We start from the raw sequence: 20,518 nt of genomic DNA on the forward strand, positions 1-20,518 counted from the left end.
TTAATGATGTTTTCGTAAGTTCAGTAGTCACTTTGCAGAGGAAGTTCATCTCTCCTTCCTCAGTGTATTATGGAAGAGCGGGAAGTGGCAAATATATGAGGAGCAAATTAAAGATGTTGCGAGAGTATAATCATCTGTTTCTAATTTGAATGCGTTTTGATTTAAATTTGATTCCAGTATTGCCGTTCAAAAATAATCTACTGATGTCTTCTGAAAAAGAAGGAAATAAATTATCATAACCAGAATATCAAATAAGTTCTTAGTACTTTTAACTTACTATCTTACAAATAAGTACTTTTAACTTACTATCTCTTTCGGGATAGTAAGTTAAAAGTAAGAAATAATTATCCACTTCACACATTTTGGATTAAAGTCTGTAAAGCTGTTTCACAGCATAGTGAAAAGGGGATGACATAAAATGATCTTTAACATATATGCAAAAAAGTGTATTTTTAGCAGTTACTTTTAGTTAGCTGCGCTTTTAGCAGCTAATAAAGAAGCAAAATCGCTGGACGTAAAGTGATTCTTCAATAAAATTTATAGGAGAATATGCGACCTCATATTCTCAAGCAAGTGTGATATTTAAAATCGATTTAGCTATATCAGTTTCCTTCCTAAGTTGTATGTATAAAAACGGTTCTAATTTTACTTGTTATTTATTATTTCTTTTATATACAGTTTTGTTCGAGAGTTAAAATAACAGCAGCATCGTATATCTGTGGCCACACGTTTTAGCTCTAGCACTTGCCTTAATGATCAGAAAATTTAGAAATTTCAGCATCCAGAGATGTTTCAATAACAAAACGCTATTGGATGGGAATATTGCCCACTACATTACACCAAACATTCCGTTTCTTGCAATTACGGTAGCGCTCTCAGCATTTGCGTAAGCATTCAACTAACATAAGAAAAATTCCCATAATGTCGCGATCTGAGCTATGGAAAGCCTATCATTTACCCTCCATGTAACTAGCTTTTGCTAGTTTCATGGAGGGTAAATGATGTTACTGCTGCCGAGAAAATTTCAAAAGCGAATATTCAAACTAAACTAAGCAGAAGTCCCGGCTTTAAGATTATTTGGATTATCTTCATTTTTTTAAGAGATGCAACACAATTCCAATATGATTATTGGGATAATCTTCATCATTGGAATTGTACGATTTGTTCTAAGGTTATCAGTAATTCATTAAATAAAGACGTATTGAACTGCCATGGATCCGGTCATTCCTCCCCCTTTGGTTGGAAAGATGTTCAGTGTTGTAGCAGGTAGAAAATTTTCCAATGTCTTTTCAATGAAAGAGTGAGTTAACTGGTGACAGGATTTTCTCCTCTCTAAATATCCAATTTTTTATTCCAGGAAATGCGAAATGTGGTTAGAGAACACAAAATTTACGAAAACAGTGCACACTTGATAATTTTAGGTTCTTTAACAGAGTGTAAATAGTCGGCAAATCCTCTTTCCAAAAATAAACAACAATGCCAAAAATCTAGAATGCACTGCATACAAATTAAGCACGCATTAAATAGTAATAATTAGGCCAGTTAGAGTCGTTTATCATTTCCTCGCTGTTCTTCCATGTTTACAATTTCGTCTCATTGGAATGGTTGAGGTGTGAGTATGTTTTGAGGATAAATAGTTTTCCTCTCACATAATCCCCAAAGTATCCCTTGGAAGGAAGAATAAAATACCCGCGTGTCTTATACGTAGACTAAGTGAAGGATACTAGTATTAAGAAATCGAAATTTTTTTCGAAGTGATAGCATGGCTACAGCTAACCGAGCATCCTTAATACTACACACTTTTTAAAACAACTTTTAATATTACATTTTTTTAAAATTAGGATTTCGAATCCAAATGCATCATTTAGAACTTACTGGATCCTCTTGATGAGAAAGTCAAGAGCCAGAACAGAGATTCAAAATACCCGCTGCAGTTGCTGCGCTCTTAAAGCAACCGTTCTTAGCGCCAATACCACTTCTCTAACTTGCTGAGAATTATGAGTATTTTATCCTTCGTCAAACACAGTGTTCATTATCAAACATTTTATGCTTCTATCTTAAAAAACAGCGTTTTCGACTGCTACTCTTGTGTACCTTTAGAAATAGGCTACTGAACCAGCAGTAATGTAAGCCGGGTTCTAATTTCGGACGGAATTAGAAACCCCATATACTCTACTTTAATAACAATCAGTTGACTCCCCTAGAAATGATGCAAGCGAATTCTTTTCATTACTACAAATGAAAAAAAACAAAAAAAACATCGGATTTATTGTAAAACATTCTGCACGCCTTTCTGAGACAGCTGATAAAGACTGACATAATTTTTATGTACTCATAAAAAAATGATTTATGGCTACATAAAATACGTGAAATACATAATTTTTATGTATTTCATATACAGAAACATAATACTAGAATTTTTCAGGTTTCCAAATCTGCTGTCAAAATAAATAAATACCAGTTACAATTTCATTCGTATCTACAACTACTGAGAACGGTAAAAAAAAAATGTAAAAAACGAACATTTAATGACTATTGTGTTGCTACATTTTCTAGCAGAAGAGAAAGAGAGAGTCGCATGGCAACAAGCGCTCTATCACCTTGTAAATGCAAAATGCGCATACAAAACTGCAGTATTCTGAGAAAACGCTGAATAACATGTTTCGTAATGTTCAGGTTTATAACCTGCGCTACTTGAAAATGATTCGGAAAACTTGGAATTAAGGAATTCCCAAAGGACATCTTTAGCTGCGCGCTACAAACGCTTCACATCATGCACATCCAAAGAGTTCCGAAAGGTGATCTTCACTCGCTATCGAAGTCAGCGATTCGTGAAGCTACAACTTCCTTATCGGAATTGCGAAAGTTTGCAGAAAGGCACAGGCGATATCGGGAATGTCAGGAACACTCCGTTAACATCTTCCACGTGACCTGAAGGTTGGTAGTGTTGTGATGCAAAACAAGTAAACAGCCAGATCAATCAATAATAGGCGAAGAAGATAAGAGAGAGAGAGAGAGAGAGAGAGAGAGAGGTTGGGGAGAGTGAAGGGGAGGGAGAGAGGGGGTGGGAGAGAGAGAGAGAGAGAGAGAGAGAGAGAGAGAGAGAGAGAGAGAGAGAGAGAGAGAGAGAGAGAGATGACGAACAGCGAAGTTATCACTAATGCGTCACCCAGATCCCTTCAGAGTTATGACGTGCAAGGATCTGATAATTCCTTGAGACAGAGACTTCCCGAGTGTCACTCCGTCATTCCATTTACATTTCGGATTCAGCAAAGAGCAACTCTCGGTATTAAAAAGAGACAAAGAGAGTTCTCCCGTCATCTCTGAAAGTGGAAGCTAAGTGATTTTTCGTTTCCATGGAAACCGAGCTTTCTTTCGAGCTTTCAGGACTTACTAGCAACGGTTGCTAGTAAGTCCTGAAACTTACTAGCAACCGTCGCTAGTCGTATCATCCGAACCGATGACAACGTGTTCGCTACAAAGTTCGGACAGCCAAAAACCCGACGTGTATGTCTATGTGTGAGTGCGAACATGTATCGCGCACGTTGTGCGTTTGTGTGAGTGTGTGAGTGCGCGCACATACGGAAAGCCTGCGGGAGGGAGGACGGGGGGGAAAGAGAGCACGTAAAAGTGTGTACGATCAAGGCGCCACCACCAGTGCGGCTGACCTTGGCCACCGTCATCAAGTGGACGACCACAGATGAGCCGACGCAGGTCACTCTGCCGTCATGTAGAGATGTCATGCGACAGCACGCCAGTTTCTTTGCACACGTTGGCGATGCTGCGGTCTGGAATTTCTGTCTCGGCGACTTCTCCCTGTCAGATGACGAACGTCGTCCGGTGTCTCAGATCACGAGCTGCTTTTCGCCATCCTGCTACTCCTGCTCTAACCCGTTGAGTACATTCGGCAACGCCGACGGTGCGGAGTTTCTGCTGCTCGAGAGGATACACCAACAACTGGTCGCCAGTACTGTTTCACGGCGACGCCAGTGAGGGCATCGTGGCCTTCACTGTGCGGCTGGAGGTTTCACGTTTCTTTGAGATCGATGCTGCATCTTTCCCGCGTGCTCCAGAGAGACGTCGTGTTTTAAGTGGGGACTATCTTCCACCCACGTAACAATGATTCGCGGCCAATCAGCGCAGGCCCAACTGTCCGACTCCGCTGACAACCACGGAGTTTTGAGCAACAAGGTAGATGATCACAAGTTCGTCCCAGACGATCTCTCGAGACATTATAGGTAAGTGCACTGTTCGTGTCCACATTTCAGTGATTTGCTTTGCGCCAGTTGTACTACGGTGTTCATGCAAGAAACTCATCTGTCATGCATTTCAACTTCTAAAGTACATGAATGTTTCAAAACTGAACTCTCTTAATAACAACTACACACTTTTGAACACGTAAATAAATTTTAGAGTTCTTAAAATCCATTGGACTGGGTTAACTCGAGTTTGGGAATGCAAGTTCATATTGCACGAAATTTTTTATTAATTTTTTTTTTTTTAATTTCATACTAATTTCATACTACGGGAATCTCCAGGTCACTTACTAAACGCAAGTTATCTGTCATGTTATTCATAGCATCATATTGCCAGAAAACGTTGGTAGGTTCAATGTCACCAAACTGATTAATAATAATAATAATCACAAACTGTGATTTTATGACTGACTAATACTATTCAGTAGAAGCATAATCCTTCACTATTATATTCATATTCATTTCAATATAAGAAAAAACATTAGAATCATAAAACTGATCTCGAATAATAATTATTGGATATTTTTGTCTGTAAATTGTGTGTGTGTTCTAGTGCACATGTTTTTCTGTTTGCGGGTTGAAAAACTCAAGTTTCCAGGAGCCACTTCCATGTGATACCATCTAACTCACCTTCAGCTGAAAATCCCTCATACAGATTCTAGGTACACCGGATTCGAACTCATGTCTTTCCAACTAAAGGACATCGTTGATACCTACTGAGACTCCTAACAACAACAACAACAACAAATCTTTCTTCGCTAATTATAATATTGATAATTATAATAAATATAATATTATAATAGATATTCATTCTAAAACTGAATCCATCCCATAACGACTATTATTATAAGAAAAAAATTAATAACAGGTATGAAAGCATGCGTATAATCTTGGTAATTTCAATGGTTCTAGATCAGTGAAGAAAGGTCTTATCGGTTGATTCTACTAGAAGAACTTTTTCTAAGGCTTAGGGATTTATTTATTTATTTATTCATTTTAATCAACGGATTCCAGGGTTATTTGACCTTTGGAGCATTAAGTAAGCCTCTTTCACAGGAAAGAAATTCTGCATTTTATTTGGTAACGTCAGGGTACGACATACACAAATACATGCACACAAGTATATAAGTTGGATTAGGAACATTGCCTCTTGTCTAGCACGCCGTGGAAATGTACTCAGCCTCGCCGATGATGAGAGAGAGAGAGATGAAGATCAGTTGCCTACCAATTTCCTAAACGGTAGTGTAAAAAATGAATGCCACCTACTCTTTGGGAATGAAAAGGTGTTTGAGGATTTATATTTATTTATTTATTTTTAAGTCCTGTCTACTCACGAACATTGTTGACAAAGCATAACTTACCTATGGTAAATTACGAACAAATCTGCCACGTGATCTTCTGTACATCATAGTACTTTTTATTTTGAAGAATTTATTTAGTATTTATTAATCCCAAGACAGAGTATACACTAAGGTTAATAAATAAACCAAATCCCAGTGGTAGCGACATAAAACTCAACACAGGTAAGTTAAGGCTAATTTCGACTTTCATAGGAGTATGTATTTTTAATGATTAAATTGTTGTTGCAGTTATACAGAATCACAACAAAAGTAGCTAAGGCTATGAGGTCAGTGTGTGTATTAAGTCTACTTTAATTTCTTGTTCTTCTTGCCCGTTTAAAAGTTTTGTGGGACGAAAAACCACTTTTACCTGATGAACTCACTTTCACTTAAAAACCTTATGAAGGATATTTGCGTCCTAGATGGAATTCAAACCAACTTCTTTTTTTCCACCGAAGGGCATCTCCGATACAGACTTAACTATAGAGGCTCGTTAATGATTAAGCATTAGGCATTATGTTTCCCTTATATTTTCCTTATCTGATGCTGCCCAGTTCTTTTTGTTGCTGCTGCTGCTGATGGCCAGCAATTTCTAACCAATCAAAAGATGCTTTATGTTACTCAGAGGGCTAAACAGATCACGCGTAAACTTGAAGATTTAGTTTCAACTATCTTTAATTGGAATCACCGATCAGAAGGAGGATGGATATTTGGTGATATTCCGGTAGTCGAATAATGAAGTTAACCAGTCGTTCTTATAATAGATCCAATGGTTGAAAGTACTAGGAATAGGGGATTCATTGCAAAGTGAAAGATGCCTCATGGAATATTTCATTTTGCGACTTCATAGAATCATTGAAGTGAGTCTTGCTCTCAATGGTTGCAGAACATTAGGTTGTAAGTGCTGTATAGGAAGGGGCAACAGTTATGTGTAAATACAATCAGTATAAAGTGGTGTAATAGCAAATAATCGGTGCTCTTTTGGGAAAAAATCCCAATTTATCAATATCTCACTCATTCAAATCTCCTTTCTCCTTTTGTGGTCTCATCGAATATTGTTGACTTTTTATAACAGTGGTGAAGGAATTCGGGGTAAAGGACTAACGATGTAGTTAGTTACAAGAATTCTAATAGAAGGCTGATAAATAAATTCACACTGGCAGTGAAATTCCCCTAAACTATTTCTTAAGTATTTAACCATCCAAATGGATTCTAATAAAGAATGTTATATATCCAAAGTAACTATTAGAGAATGTCGATAGCTAAAAGTTCAAACTGCTCATATTTTTAAGCTGAAGCAAGAACACGACACGTAAATCAATAGCACCCTTTGATACTACTAAACATCAAACTAGTTTAGTGTTTGACAAGATTGAAAGTGATTTAATTTCCTAGTGAAAGGAAGGCATTATCTAAGCATTCATCCTCTGCAAGTGATCTGCTGTAAATAGGATGAAGGGCAAAAGGATTAAGTTTTATCATGCAATCGATCAGTAAACAAGTTATCGGGTAACTAATTGCCGCTCCGAGTTAATCTTACTCGGTGATCGTTGTTGATTTTGCAGGACAAGGAAATCTGTCAAAGTTCGTGCAAGTTTATTTTAACTTTTGTATCCACCTCTTTTACTCTGCCAACACTCATGATGTGCTTAGGGAATGGCTGGCTGTTCAATGTGTCCAAGTCATTCAATCCAAATCTATTCTCAATAATTTCAATGTAAATTTTTGAGTAAATTTTACTTATTTTCACAAGCACTGATAACAAGCAGCACTTGCGATTTTTGGCATAACATTATGCCAAAAAGTTATACCACGATTTATAAATATATAATTTATAAATAAATAAATTAGATTATATGCTACTAATGTGAGTAGAATTTGAATTCAAACTACTCTTCTTATTTATATGGATATTGTCTCAATCATTCTCAAATAGGATTTGAAAATTGCAAGTTATTGCGCAGCATAATCTGTGATCTGTTCACTAAGAAGTTCTGAAGAATAAAGAACCAACTTCAGCTAGTTCATGCGATTACAACGAAAGGCGCCTTGTTATTTCAACCTAGATTAAATCTAGGTTAAAATAGTCCTAAATCAAGACATAGCCTGAACATGATTTGTACGTTCTACAAAATTAGATTTAATAATCTTTTGTTCTATTCCTCTCTCATCAGTTATTACATGAAAAAAAAAAGATTTCGGTGTATTTTTATCGTATAAATAAAGGCAGCAATTTTAAAATGCCATTTTCGTATTGCATTCGGTCTGTGGTGTACACTTTACACATTCTACGGAGCAAAAAAAAAAAAAAAAACGCTGAGTTCTTTTGGTACTTTTAATACTAATTTTTCTGCCTGAATGGCAGATACCCTATTCTTTCTTGTGCGCAGAGGCAAATAAAGTTAAAACCCGACATGCTATAGCAAATATATCATTGTACTAATTCATCAAATATATCCCAAAGATATATTTTAATTCAATTCTAAAATAGCATTGAAATGTTGTTGACCGGTTTTTAAACTGAAAGAGTTCTCAAATATCTTAGCTTCACAATCCACTAATCAATAAAGAAGCTAAATTTACAATAAAATGTTAAACTCGACTCATCTCACTGCACAACAAAAGACAAAATACTCACCGTTCTCAATTATAATTTCAAATCACAATTCACTGCGCACAGAGATTAAGATGCTGATTTTCAGACTGAACACACAAAATGTAATTTAAATATTTAGGTCACTGCACAGTGCATGCATAATATAGTCTGCTTTATTAAAGAAGAAATCACTTTTGTTATCATTTCGACCGAAATATCTTACAAGGTAAAAAGTTTCACCTACATCTTGCATAGATCACTGTCCTTTCTAAAGTTTATTATGTAAATTTATTTCCATTAGCGCACTCGTGCCCTACATCCGTATGCTGCATGGACTAAAAGATACTCGAACTTTTCATATATTTTCCTTTTTCATCATATTTTCCGTGCTACTCTTTGTTATCTCCTCTCATACAATTCAATTTATTGAAAGAGGAATTTCATTATCGGATTTCGTCTGCATTAATCTTATTTTACTTCGAATATATCATGCATCCAAAACGAAAAGAACCTTAATGCTTACCATTCTCTATTTACTCATATTTCTCATATGTATTTTTGCATTCCAGGTTTTCATGTTTCCATACATAATTTTTGAATCTATTCTAGCTAATTGTAGACATTGCAGTATTTGTAGTAAACAATATCAGTATTTATTTCATATTGTTTACTAAAATTGAACACATAATTCTAGATCCTAGTGTTATCGAATAAATGCGACCATATTCAAAATCCCTAAAATTTATCAGTGGCCAAGAAAAATCCGTGGAAAAATTTATGAGTAATCCCTAAATCATACACGTTTTTCGGGACATTTCCACTTGTCTGTTGCAAAATATCATTCGAATTTCAACTGCTTCCTCTTTCCTATTACGTCACAAAAATAAGTTGATACTATGCATGTACTTATTATTTTAAACGTACTTAAAATTTCAAAGGGATTTAAAATAACCAGATAAATTTATTTCCTGGAAATTTCTTCATAACTTCAATAATTACTATAATCATGGAAGTTAATACAAATTAATTATTTTGGTGTAAATTTTTTATCTTTTTAATAATTCTGAGATTTTAAAAATATTATACTACTGTGTTTTTAACTCTAAAAGAAAAAAAAAGCTTCTAAGAAATATCTTCCAACGTGTAACCTAACATCCCTCTGAATATATCCGCAATCCGGGTTCGAATTCTGTCTATGAAGCGAGGAACTTTATCGAGTCTGTTTGATCAAATGACTCGATAAAGTATAATGACTGGGTTACATACGGAAGTGGAGGATTTTTTCTCCTGGAAACTCAGAAAAACACACTTACAGGCATAAATGACTGTGGGAAGGGGATGCATCAGACAAGCTGTATTAATTCACCGCGACCCTATTCAGAAGATTCTACCCATCCTAAGGAACGAATGAAGAAGAATATGTTCCTTGTCGAACAACATTTTTTTTTCGCAATTCTTCCTCTCTCCACCGAATGCAACATTATTCAATGATGAACCTAAAGAGAATAAAGGAAAAACTATCCACACTTTCTCATTCTAATCAAAATATCTTACAAAAATCAAAAGATAACAACGATATTGTCTCAGAGCTGGAGTCTCGTACACTGGATACATCATCGAAAGCTTCGCTAATGAATGTTGGATGACGATAACTGGATCGTGGTGAGTACAGTTGAGACATAGGAGTTTATTTCAGAAAAGAGAATAAGAAAGGGAAGGAGGAAGTGTAGAAATTGTGTCGAATGACAAACTTCAAAGGAATGGAATACTGAAAGTAAATTTCATTTTTTTTTTTTGAATGAGTTACTTCGTGAGACTGTAGGGCCCACTATGACTTCATCATGATCTGTCTTGTTTCTTATCCTTACTTCTCTTCATTATTTAAATCTGATTTCTCATTTCTTTAGTTTCCCCTTCTTTATTTTGTTCTCAGAAATTAAAAAAAAGTATATTCTTATTTTGTTCTGTGAATCGAATGATCTAAGCTAACATCTATATTCATTAAAATCAAGTAATATATCTTCTGGAGCCTCCGTACCTCAGTCGGTATAGACGAAGCCCTTTGATCGGAAAGACTTGGGTTCGATTCCCGTCCAAGAAGTGAGGAACCTTTATCTGGTCTCTTTCGACTAAAGGTGAGTTAGCCAGTCTCATAAGTAGGTAGGGGTGTTTCGTCCCTCATAACAGGAAAACTGGCCCCGTGAAAACGCATTTACAGACACCGGGAAGCATAGGGCTAACCACCTTATCCTCGAGACGGTCGCGGTTGTGAAGTCCACAGTTTCACGAACCTTAATGGTTTGTGAAAGCTTAAGACAAGAAATATATCTTCTATCTGCTTAATTACGGAAGCCTGAAAGTCTGAGAACATAATGTAAACGTAACATATTACTAACTCATAATTAACATATTCGCATTACGTGACTGATGGAAGAATCTTCAACAGCATCGCACAGAATGGAGAGAAGAAATTACAGGTATGTGGATTTGAGAAAAATATTAACTAATTTTCGAACCGGTACACCGTAGAAGTGACACTTTTAAAAACTAGCTGGTGAATATCCACGATACATTATTACTGATATATATTATACAATATAGATAAAAAATGCTGCTCTCATTCGTTCGTTACTATATGCTGTCTATCTCTTTAACTACCTGAAGTCTAGAGACTTGCAAAGAGTCACGTGGAGGCTTGTGGTCATGTGGATAAGACGTGTCGCGATGATTGAGAGGACTTCGCTACCATGGCCACGCTTGTTTCAAGGTCGTGCTGAGAGCTGGTGAATATCGATTAGAAGAGGATGGGCAATCGCAGTCGTATCAAATTCTTTCCAATGTCAACTAAGAAACTAACTTTAAGGTCGTTAAAAAGGAAGTTCACAGTTCTTGAAGCAAACCGGGTGTTTGCTTAAAAGTACCGAAAAAGTTGCGACTATAATATCTGTCAAAAGTCCTCATACATCATTTAAGTTTTCCGAACTAACAGTAATGCTGATGATACCTTCTCGTTGGGATGCGCTCTTCATGTGCAATCTGCCAATGAAAAGTTATCTGCGAGATGCTAATAGCAACCAAATGCTTCGGTTAGGATGGAGTAATGAAATAGGAGCATGCGTACTCACCCGCGTGCGTGCGTGCGTGTGTGTGTGTGTGTGTGTGTGTGTGTGTGTGCGCGGGCGCGTACAATAGTTAGATTTATAGATTTTTAAACTGGGAACTCTCATTTTAATAGTTTTAAGTACGACAAGCGCAATCCTGTATGTTTTTTCCTTAAGTGACAGAATGTTAATACTGACATTCTGTCACTTAAGAAACACACACACACACACACACACACACACACACACACACACACACACACACACACACACACACACACACACACACATGTCCAGCGAAATAATTTTACAGAGGAATTAATTCGCATTCCTCCAAGAGTGTTATGTTTCTGTTATGCGTGTTCTGTCTGTTAGATACATACAGTGCAAAGTTATGGGGTACGTAATTTATTTGGCAGAAACCCCAAACGGAATTTCTGTTTTGTTTAACCTGCAACTGATTAGAAATTCTCTTAGTGAGCTTATGCAAAAAAATTAATGTGGTAATAACTGCTTTCTTTTAGTTTGCTTTTCTTTAACTTTCCAATTGAAACCGAAAATTCTTAAATAGATAAAATACTAAGACAAAATGGAAGAGCCAAGATGTAGATAGACTGGTACAATGAAAAGCGCCTTAAAAGACAGAAATATAATATCTGATAATATCGGAATCTTGGCAGATAATAGATTAATTTGGAGGAAAATTGTTGTTCGGAAGTTAATAATGGTTTAGCTTTTTCATTTATTACTATCATAAGATCCTGTACCACCCCTGAGGGTACATATCAGGAATTTGATGATGATAATGATGAGAAAATACTGGAATGTCATCTGTATTCATAGTAACTAGTTTATAACTGTCAAGCAAACGCCATCGCATGAGTTACACGCATGTAAAGAACGTGCTTAAAGTTCCTAGTAATTCATCAACTACTTTTTATGTGAATCCTGAACATCGGTGATTGGAAACCTATAATATATTAATACTATCTACCCCTGCTCCAGACGTGGGACGTTTACATAACACTCATGCTGTTGTGAGATTCGAACTTAAAACCAACAGGCTTTAAGTTCGAATCCCACAACGGAATGCAAGCCTTATCCACTCGGCAAACCAAGCCGGTATTAGGGGCAAGCTGACATACCTGAAAGCTGAAGTGAGTTGCTTTCAATCATATTAGAAGCAAAAAAGTTATGATGTAAGTATATTATGTCTGTTAATCCGTGCTTTTCTGCCAGTTTCCTTTTTCAAGGGAAATGACACGATGAAATCCCCGCGTTTCCACAAAATAAAAATAAAAAACTGCCACATCCATATGACCCTTTCTTAATCAATTTCAGTAGTAAACCCCTTATAAAGGATTTTAGCCTTCTATTCGGAATTCCACACGCGATATTTCCAGCAAAAAAGGCATTCTTATGAAGTGAATATCATGAAGTACAAAGGTATATTGATCATTACACGCAATTGTGTGATACTGATGACGTCAATATATTATCTTGTTAATCGTATGTTCAGCCTGTTTATCTGATTTGTGAAAAGGCAGAAAACAAAGTTTCCGGAAGTGAAAAATGCGGCTACCTCCCTCTGATTCACTTAAAAGGCTCTTATAAATTTCCTCGAGGCGTCTAAACGGGATTCGAACACAAGTTTTTCAACCGATGGGCAAATTGTCGCATTACACTGGCGACTGCGCTAAAGAGATGTACTTCTTTAACGTTTGATTGGGCGATTAATGAGGCATTACACACGTACACCCGTTACACTCTCAGATATTGGCTTGTTTGTCTGCATACCAGGAATTCTTGTTATGGGTAAGATTAATAGCGAAGCTTTGGAACATTCTCTACAGAATTTTAATACAATCACTTTCAGACATCGTAAAAATCCACAAAAGAAAACACTTTTAGTTTTATTGGTTCATCACGGACACGCTAAACAACGACCAGAGGTCTATGAATTAATTTGACTAAACCTGCACAGACATGTAATGATGACTCCGCATTGGCACCGAAACATATATCCTATCCGGATATGTTTAACAGCTGTCATAGTTTTTCTTAGCGCGTAATTGTCAAAAAAAAATAATAATAATAAATAAACAAATAAAAAAAGAAAACTGTTATTCTCATTCGTTTTATTTCTTCTTGTTTGATCAGTGCGCATATGATTATATGCGCAAGAATAAATAAAATGTGTGAGAATAATAGTTTTTTTTAATAATAACTATTTTTTTAGAATAATACGTTTAGAGCTGATGAAATAATCATAACAACTTAGAGAAATAAATTTCAATCTACGTACGATACTGCACAGTGGTGAAGGAGTATGAAGAAACACTGTAACCACGCACTTGTAATTTGGGTGTGGCGTGTATTGGTCCTACTTCAGCGCGCAGAACGAAAAAGCTTACTATCTTCCTCATGTTGGTATTAATTGTAATTCACGGTCCACTAAGAATCATAATCAAGTCTTACTATGCATTTACAAGAAAATTCACTGCTATCTGGAGACGAGGATAACATACTGTATGCCCAAGTTTCAAAGTAGCTTTATCAGTATACGTTGGCGACATCAATGAGTAATTTTTCATATTAATTCTGTAATAAAGCATAGAATCTATTGCAGACTATTATAGTATAGGCAGGTAGGCAGAGTATAGAAGAAAATTAAATACAACAAAATAAGTGTTAGCTTGTTATTAGATTATGTTGATCTGTTTTGATTTTGATTAATCATCTATTAAATAATCCAATTTAATGGAGAAACGTGATGTAAATAATAGAATTCCTTTATTTTTGTACGATAAATTAATGCATGTACTACAACAAGGGAACAGAGAGAGAGAGGGGGGGCACTAAATATGATACCAATCATGACTGATATTAATGGTAGTGCGATCCTGGTTAATAATTGATCTGCGTGCATTATAACACTATTATAATTAATACATAGCAGACTGCACGACTCTCTCAGTCATATTTTATGCCTCTGAAGTTTTTCTTATTGTGTGCTTTAATTTTAACAACCGCTAGACCACGACATTCTATAAACTATTTACGCCTGCAGTTCTTAACAGCGCACGAAATTTTATTGGTGCCTAAAAATTGGCTTAAAATGTTTATTACAAAAAGCCTTTTACGTCATGCAAAAGTGTCGAGAGTACCAGAAAACCATAAATTCGAGTTATTAACTTTTACAAATTCCTAAATAACTGATGATCAATAATCTCTTACGGAGACTACAAATATTAATAACTCAGATGACAGCCGTTCGTAACGCATGATCGCGATCTAAATGAATTTGTAAATGAAATGCATTGTTATAAATAACTAACGATGAATTTATAATAATGTAGTGTATAGCAACGTGCAGAAACTGTGTTAATTCAGGACATGCCCATAATATCGATACAGAAGAAATTAGAAGTGGAACGGCCTAAGGACCTAAAGTGGATTAGTTATATTAAACAAAAATATATAAAGCAAGGAAAACGATTGAAAACAGTGGTAACTGAATATTCACTGATGGTGAACAATTAGTCTTTCAGTTCCAATGCTTTCATAGAGGAAGCCATAGAAGAGGTCTTTTACAGAAGCATGCCCCGAAACAAACCCAAATTCGCAGTAAAAATTCTAACATCATCCAGTCTAGTATTCGTATAAGATAAATGACCATGAATGTGCTATCCTATTCGAATACCTCTCGGGATTAAGAAGAATAGAAAGAAAACTCCGAGTTACAGTACCAGCAAGCCACTTATTTTAGAACATCATCGCTCCCCTCCCTCCTCAAACAGACCATTGACATTGTCTCAAGGAACTCAAAATATTTTACTTATGCAGTAACGGAGCTTTTCTACAAAGTTACTCTCTAAAGTTTCTGGGAACTAGACTCTCTCTCTCTCTCTCTCTCTCTCTCTCTCTCTCACACACACACACACACACACATGTAATAGCAAACATTATTCACTGACAGAAGGAAATCTTTCCAAGAAATTAAATTGCGAAATATGTTACATTTGAATATAGAAATTGATTTATTCTTAATTATTAATGAAACTGTAGAGCCCTTAATAAATAACCGAAATTTTTCATATTTCAACTATCTCTCTTATCTATTTCTATTTCAACATCTCTCCGTTAAAACAACGTCAGAAACAAATAGATACATAAGGTAGGGAAATAATCCAGATGATCATAAAAAGATGCGTTTTGATCGCATTACGTTATCACAACAAATGAACTTGGAACCACTTTCACATCAAATATACCTCGAGTTGTTTTTCGCAAACAAATGAACTTAGAGCCATTTCGTATTAAATGAACTTAGAACCATTTCAATAAATAAACTTTGAGCCATTTTCGCAACAAATGAATTTAGAGCTATTTTTCGCATAAAATAAACTTAGAATCGTTTCAGCGTATGTATCGTAACTTACTTCGTATACGCCAGATAGCATCATAGGCGAGAGTTTGTCTTTTGGAGAAGGTAGCAAATTGTGTATCTGGTTGATAGGTAGCGGAGAGTTTATATTTCTTCATAAATTTTGACAGACGTACCGAGATGCCTTTGATATATGGTATAGGAGTCCTAGGGATTCTTCTTCTTGTCTGGGTTGATGTGCAGGGCAGTGGCTGATGATTTTTTAGTTATTTTTGAATTGTATCCATTTAATAAGGCTGTATCTTTAATAATTTCAAATTCTTGTTTTAAAGATTATTCAGAGGAACAAAATTTGTGTACTCTGGATACCAAAGATTTTATGATGACATAGTTTTGAGATGGATGGTGAGTCGGTGAATTGTGGATATAACGACCTGAAAAAGTTGTTTTACGATAGACAGAAATGGAAAAGGAACCATCCTGTTTTCGTAGGATGTGTATATCGAGAAAGGAGATACCTTATGATGATTATTTTTCTAGTGTGAATTTGATGACAGGATGAAAGTTTTTGATCTTATCTAGAAATGAGTATAATTCTTGTTCAGAGTGACTCCAGACTGCAAAGTCGACATCCACATATCGTAGCCATATTTTTGGTTTTGGTTCATGAAACCAATAAATCAGATCCACAATTTGCTACCTTTTCCAAAAGACAAACCTATGATGCTACCTGGTATACGAAGTTTCATGTTCTTGTAAGATGTCTTACTACGAATAAACAGGAAGATCTATACGTAAACGCATCCCTAAACATCAAGACCACATCTGTGTTATTAAACCGCACAAATCTGGCCTCGCATAACATGTAGTTAAAAACCCTAACCATAGGATCCAATGGAAAAACATCAAGTGCTACATAGATCCTTATGTATAAACATGAACGTTTATATAAAGAAAGTACTAAAGCCTTACGTCACAGACCCAATCTGAACCGTAATGACTGTCTCACTGTCACAAAAGTCGGGGAAATCATTATCCTCAATTATATAAAATAAATTTATCAGATATATTTTAACTTAATTTTAATTATACCCAAATTAATTGGGGGGAAGGGGGCTCAAACATGCTACTGTATGCATATAGGGATTCCAATGTAAGCATGCGCACTAACTGTTCCTTTGAATGTAATTCCTAGTATTGTTTGTAATAATTGTACTGATGATGTCTTGAGATACTTAAGACGAAATATATATATATTATTAAAATTTAATTATCGTGGTATACCTGTAAATTTATAGTTATAAAAGCAAATAACATTTCATGGGTTGAAACAACATAAAAAATGATATTTTATGAAATTTTTAAAACAAAAATTATTAGATTGAAACCAATACGGACTTGCATGGAGAACTTCATCTTAAGTCATAAATATCCTTAAATTCCATACAACTACAGTGGAGTTATTGCAGAATATAATTTCTACACTTTTGTATCTTTATGATGCTATATATAATCCTATCGAAATAAAATGATATTTCGGCAAATTTTGCATGGATTTCAAATAACAAATTTCAACTAATTCCATACACGCAGAGTGCTGAAAAAACTTGAGACGGACACGCAAAGCGCACCTAAATACTATGTATATATTGTATCTATATTTCTTTTATAATATTATCAACTCCTCACCTTGCATTATTAGTCATTACTGTGGATTAAAAACTATAAACCTGGAATGATTCCTACGAGAAGTAGCCAGCTGATAACTCTTGTGAGTTATGAAGTTTGTTTTATAGAGCAAATTGAATGAGTTAATCCTAGAGGAGCCTTTAGGCTGAATCAGAATGTATCAATAATGAAGAACGCAACAATTTAAATTGATGAATGCTCTGTGAATAAACTAGAGAGGAGGAGAGGGGAATAGAGGAAACTAGGACATATTCTACTTGCACAGCCACTTCCATGCCTGAACCCAGATGTTTCTTCAGACGACAGAATTTTCCATAAAATAAGACTTAGATCTTTAGAAAGTGGCCCATGAGGTCGCCATTATTATATTGGCTTTCATAGTTAATATTATTTCACATACGCGTATGAAAAGAGTCACTTCACATGCGATACTGTGCAATGACCAACTCATCTCCTGCGGGATCTTAGTTCTCAGCGTGGGACATCGTCCACAACCAAAGCAGAAAACATAACAAGTGAGTAGCGACAGAAGAAACTGGAATCTAGAATTTGGAAGTCCAAATTCAACCTACAGTTCTGATTCGAAGTTGAATATTACTGATTGCTAGCTTCTTTTATCAGATGTATTCGACAGGAGAGAACCTGCAAAACGGAAACAAAATTAAAATATTTTAGACTCTGTTTAAGATCCTCTGAGATTTTCGATACCATACTACCAAAGAGGGCAGAATTCGACCTGGAGAGGATATGATGTAAATGACTGAACACTCTAGAGTGTTTCCCCATTTTGACTGACCAGCAGTTGTTTGCCCGACTGCGAAAATGGAATTCCTTTAGCGAAGAGATCTACTGACTGCCTTTTGAAACTACTTGAAGGTCGAAAGTGAAGACAGTAGAAGTGAGGATGTTCAAAAATAATTCTATAAAATACAGATTAAATTTCATGGAAAGTATTCATTTTTGTTTCAGTATAATTCGTATTAACGAGTGTTAAAATATTTTCCCACTATTGATATGGTAATTTAAGTAAGTGATAAATTATTAATTTATTTTATTCTGTTAATTAAATAGAAAACTAATTATTATACTGGTCGCAGCCAAGTTGGGATTATTTGAAATATTTTATGTTAAAGAGAATGTTAGTAGTTCATGTTTAATGCTGAATTATACTTTATTTTAGAATTAGTCAATTTCGTATTGGTAGAAGAGGTTGCCTGTAAAAAACCGAGATATTCATATGCTCTGCTATAAATAGCTTGTACTCGAAGTTATGAGAGGTCGTAGGGCATCAAAGCAGTGACCACGGCACTGTGGCATTCATCAGACGTCAGCAGGCTGAAAGAAAAACGTCTTCGAAATGAGACACTGTTTAAAAACACTGTCATATTTAAAAAAAAATCGAAAGTGAAAAAGAAGGGATAAGGAAGACATTTTATTCTTATTGCGCTTCTATATACTCTTAAGATTTAATTTTCTTCTAGCATTATGCATCATAGCATCGATGAAGACTTACCGATTGCAATTTAGGCAATTACAATCGATAAGTCTTAAGAATATGAATAACCAATTATGCTTTCTTATTCTTAAAAACAGCTTGACTAGCAATTTAATTTTCGCACTGTTTTTATATGTATGTTATAATATATTTCAAAGGTATTATTAAAGAAATGTATCTATATATCATACCAAATACTGGTATGTCAGTCTTAACAAATACTGATCGAGCTGCAAGTATTTTTAAGTTTCCAATATGCGTAATCCCGTGGTATCTTACATCGTATGTTACACGATGTTCGGAACGACCATTTTACATTCTATTGTAGTCGTCGAAATGCAGATTTGAATCCCACAAATTAATGAAATTGATCGTTGAACACACACACTAATAAAACATACAGATAAATATGTAGAACATATAAATAAATTCTAGTTAAAATTAGAACACATCTAGCACGCTGGGAATGCACTATCCTTTGGCGATGTGAAACGTGAGGTCGGCTGCATACCAATTTCCAAAAAAGCTACATGCCGTTGAAAATATCTTTCCCTTTGAGGAACGATAAGACGTCATAAGAAATGGAAAGTGGATTTTTCCTTTTAATTTTCCTTCTGGAATTGAACGTACCCATCCACTGTGGAATTCATTTTCGAAGGCCGCATTTATTCACGCATAAGGAATTTGTTTGAAAGTTGCTTCAAGTAGTCGGGGAATGAGCACGTTTTGTTTCGCTCATCCATTTTCGGAGGGATGGATGAGCGAGTCATTTACAAAGATTGTCTTTGTAAATGAGCTTCTCTGTGGTGAGAAGAGAATTTCTGTACAGGTCCCAGCAGTGTCGTAACCATTATCCCATTCTGTGTGTGTGTGTGTGCTTATCAAAACTAAAGACGAAATACTTTTTGTGACGGAACTATTTCCATACTTATTTTAACGTATGTTTAGGTAGAGGATCTAGGTTTTATGACCGAAAATGATATCTTATGTTGTAGCAAAACTACATTAAAATTATATGAATTTTATTAAGTTCCTAATTTCCCTATATTATTACTTTGCTTAAGGAAATTTTGTCTTTCGAATGCAATGTTTGTACATACACAAAAATACAGGACATTAACTTTCGTTAACAAATCGGTTCATGAATGCATAATAAAAGCAAAATTACTTAACTGGACAACTTTCCATCTCAGTAATTTCTGTCTCAGATTTTATTCTAAAAACACAACATAGTTTCAATAAAACTTATTTTTCGAAATATGAAAAAAAAAGCTTCGAAGCTTCGCTGAAGCTCATGTTTCATACGTTGTAAAATGTTCAAAATACAGTATTTAAGAAAAAACTCCTTTTCCAAAATTTCCTTATCTGACATTCTCTTCATTAGAAGAATGCAAATTTGAATTTCGACACATAAATGGTATCATATCACAGGCTTGTCGTCTTGGAGAACTATTGTTTAATTTATATACTGGTGGTATAATACAAGGTGTGTGTGTGTGTGTGTGTGTGTGTGTGTGTGTGTGTGTGTGTGTGTGTGTGTGTGTGTGTGTGTGTGTGTGAGAGAGAGAGAGAGAGAGAGAGAGAGAGAGAGAGAGAGAGAGAGAGAGAAAGAGAGATGAGATTTCCATTGTTTGCAGATGCTAAATTGGGAGAA

The 20,518-nt window shown here is 35.4% G+C and overlaps 1 protein-coding gene across 1 annotated transcript in view; it reads left to right on the forward strand.

Annotated features, from left to right (window-relative positions):
• Positions 1–4,119: 4,119 nt before the first annotated feature.
• LOC150105390 (neprilysin-1-like) overlaps positions 4,120–20,518 on the forward strand; it is a 236,076-nt gene continuing 219,677 nt past the window's right edge. Inside the window, exon 1 of the mRNA XM_090393948.1 lies at positions 4,120–4,238. Coding sequence (XP_090250074.1) covers positions 4,120–4,238 — 119 coding nt within the window. The remainder of the gene's footprint in view (positions 4,239–20,518) is intronic.

This window comes from Typopeltis vanoorti, chromosome 6, assembly GCF_054136105.1.
Source record: "Typopeltis vanoorti isolate ZY-2024b chromosome 6, IOZ_Tvanoo_1.0, whole genome shotgun sequence".
Taxonomy (NCBI): Eukaryota; Metazoa; Arthropoda; class Arachnida; order Uropygi; family Thelyphonidae; genus Typopeltis; species Typopeltis vanoorti.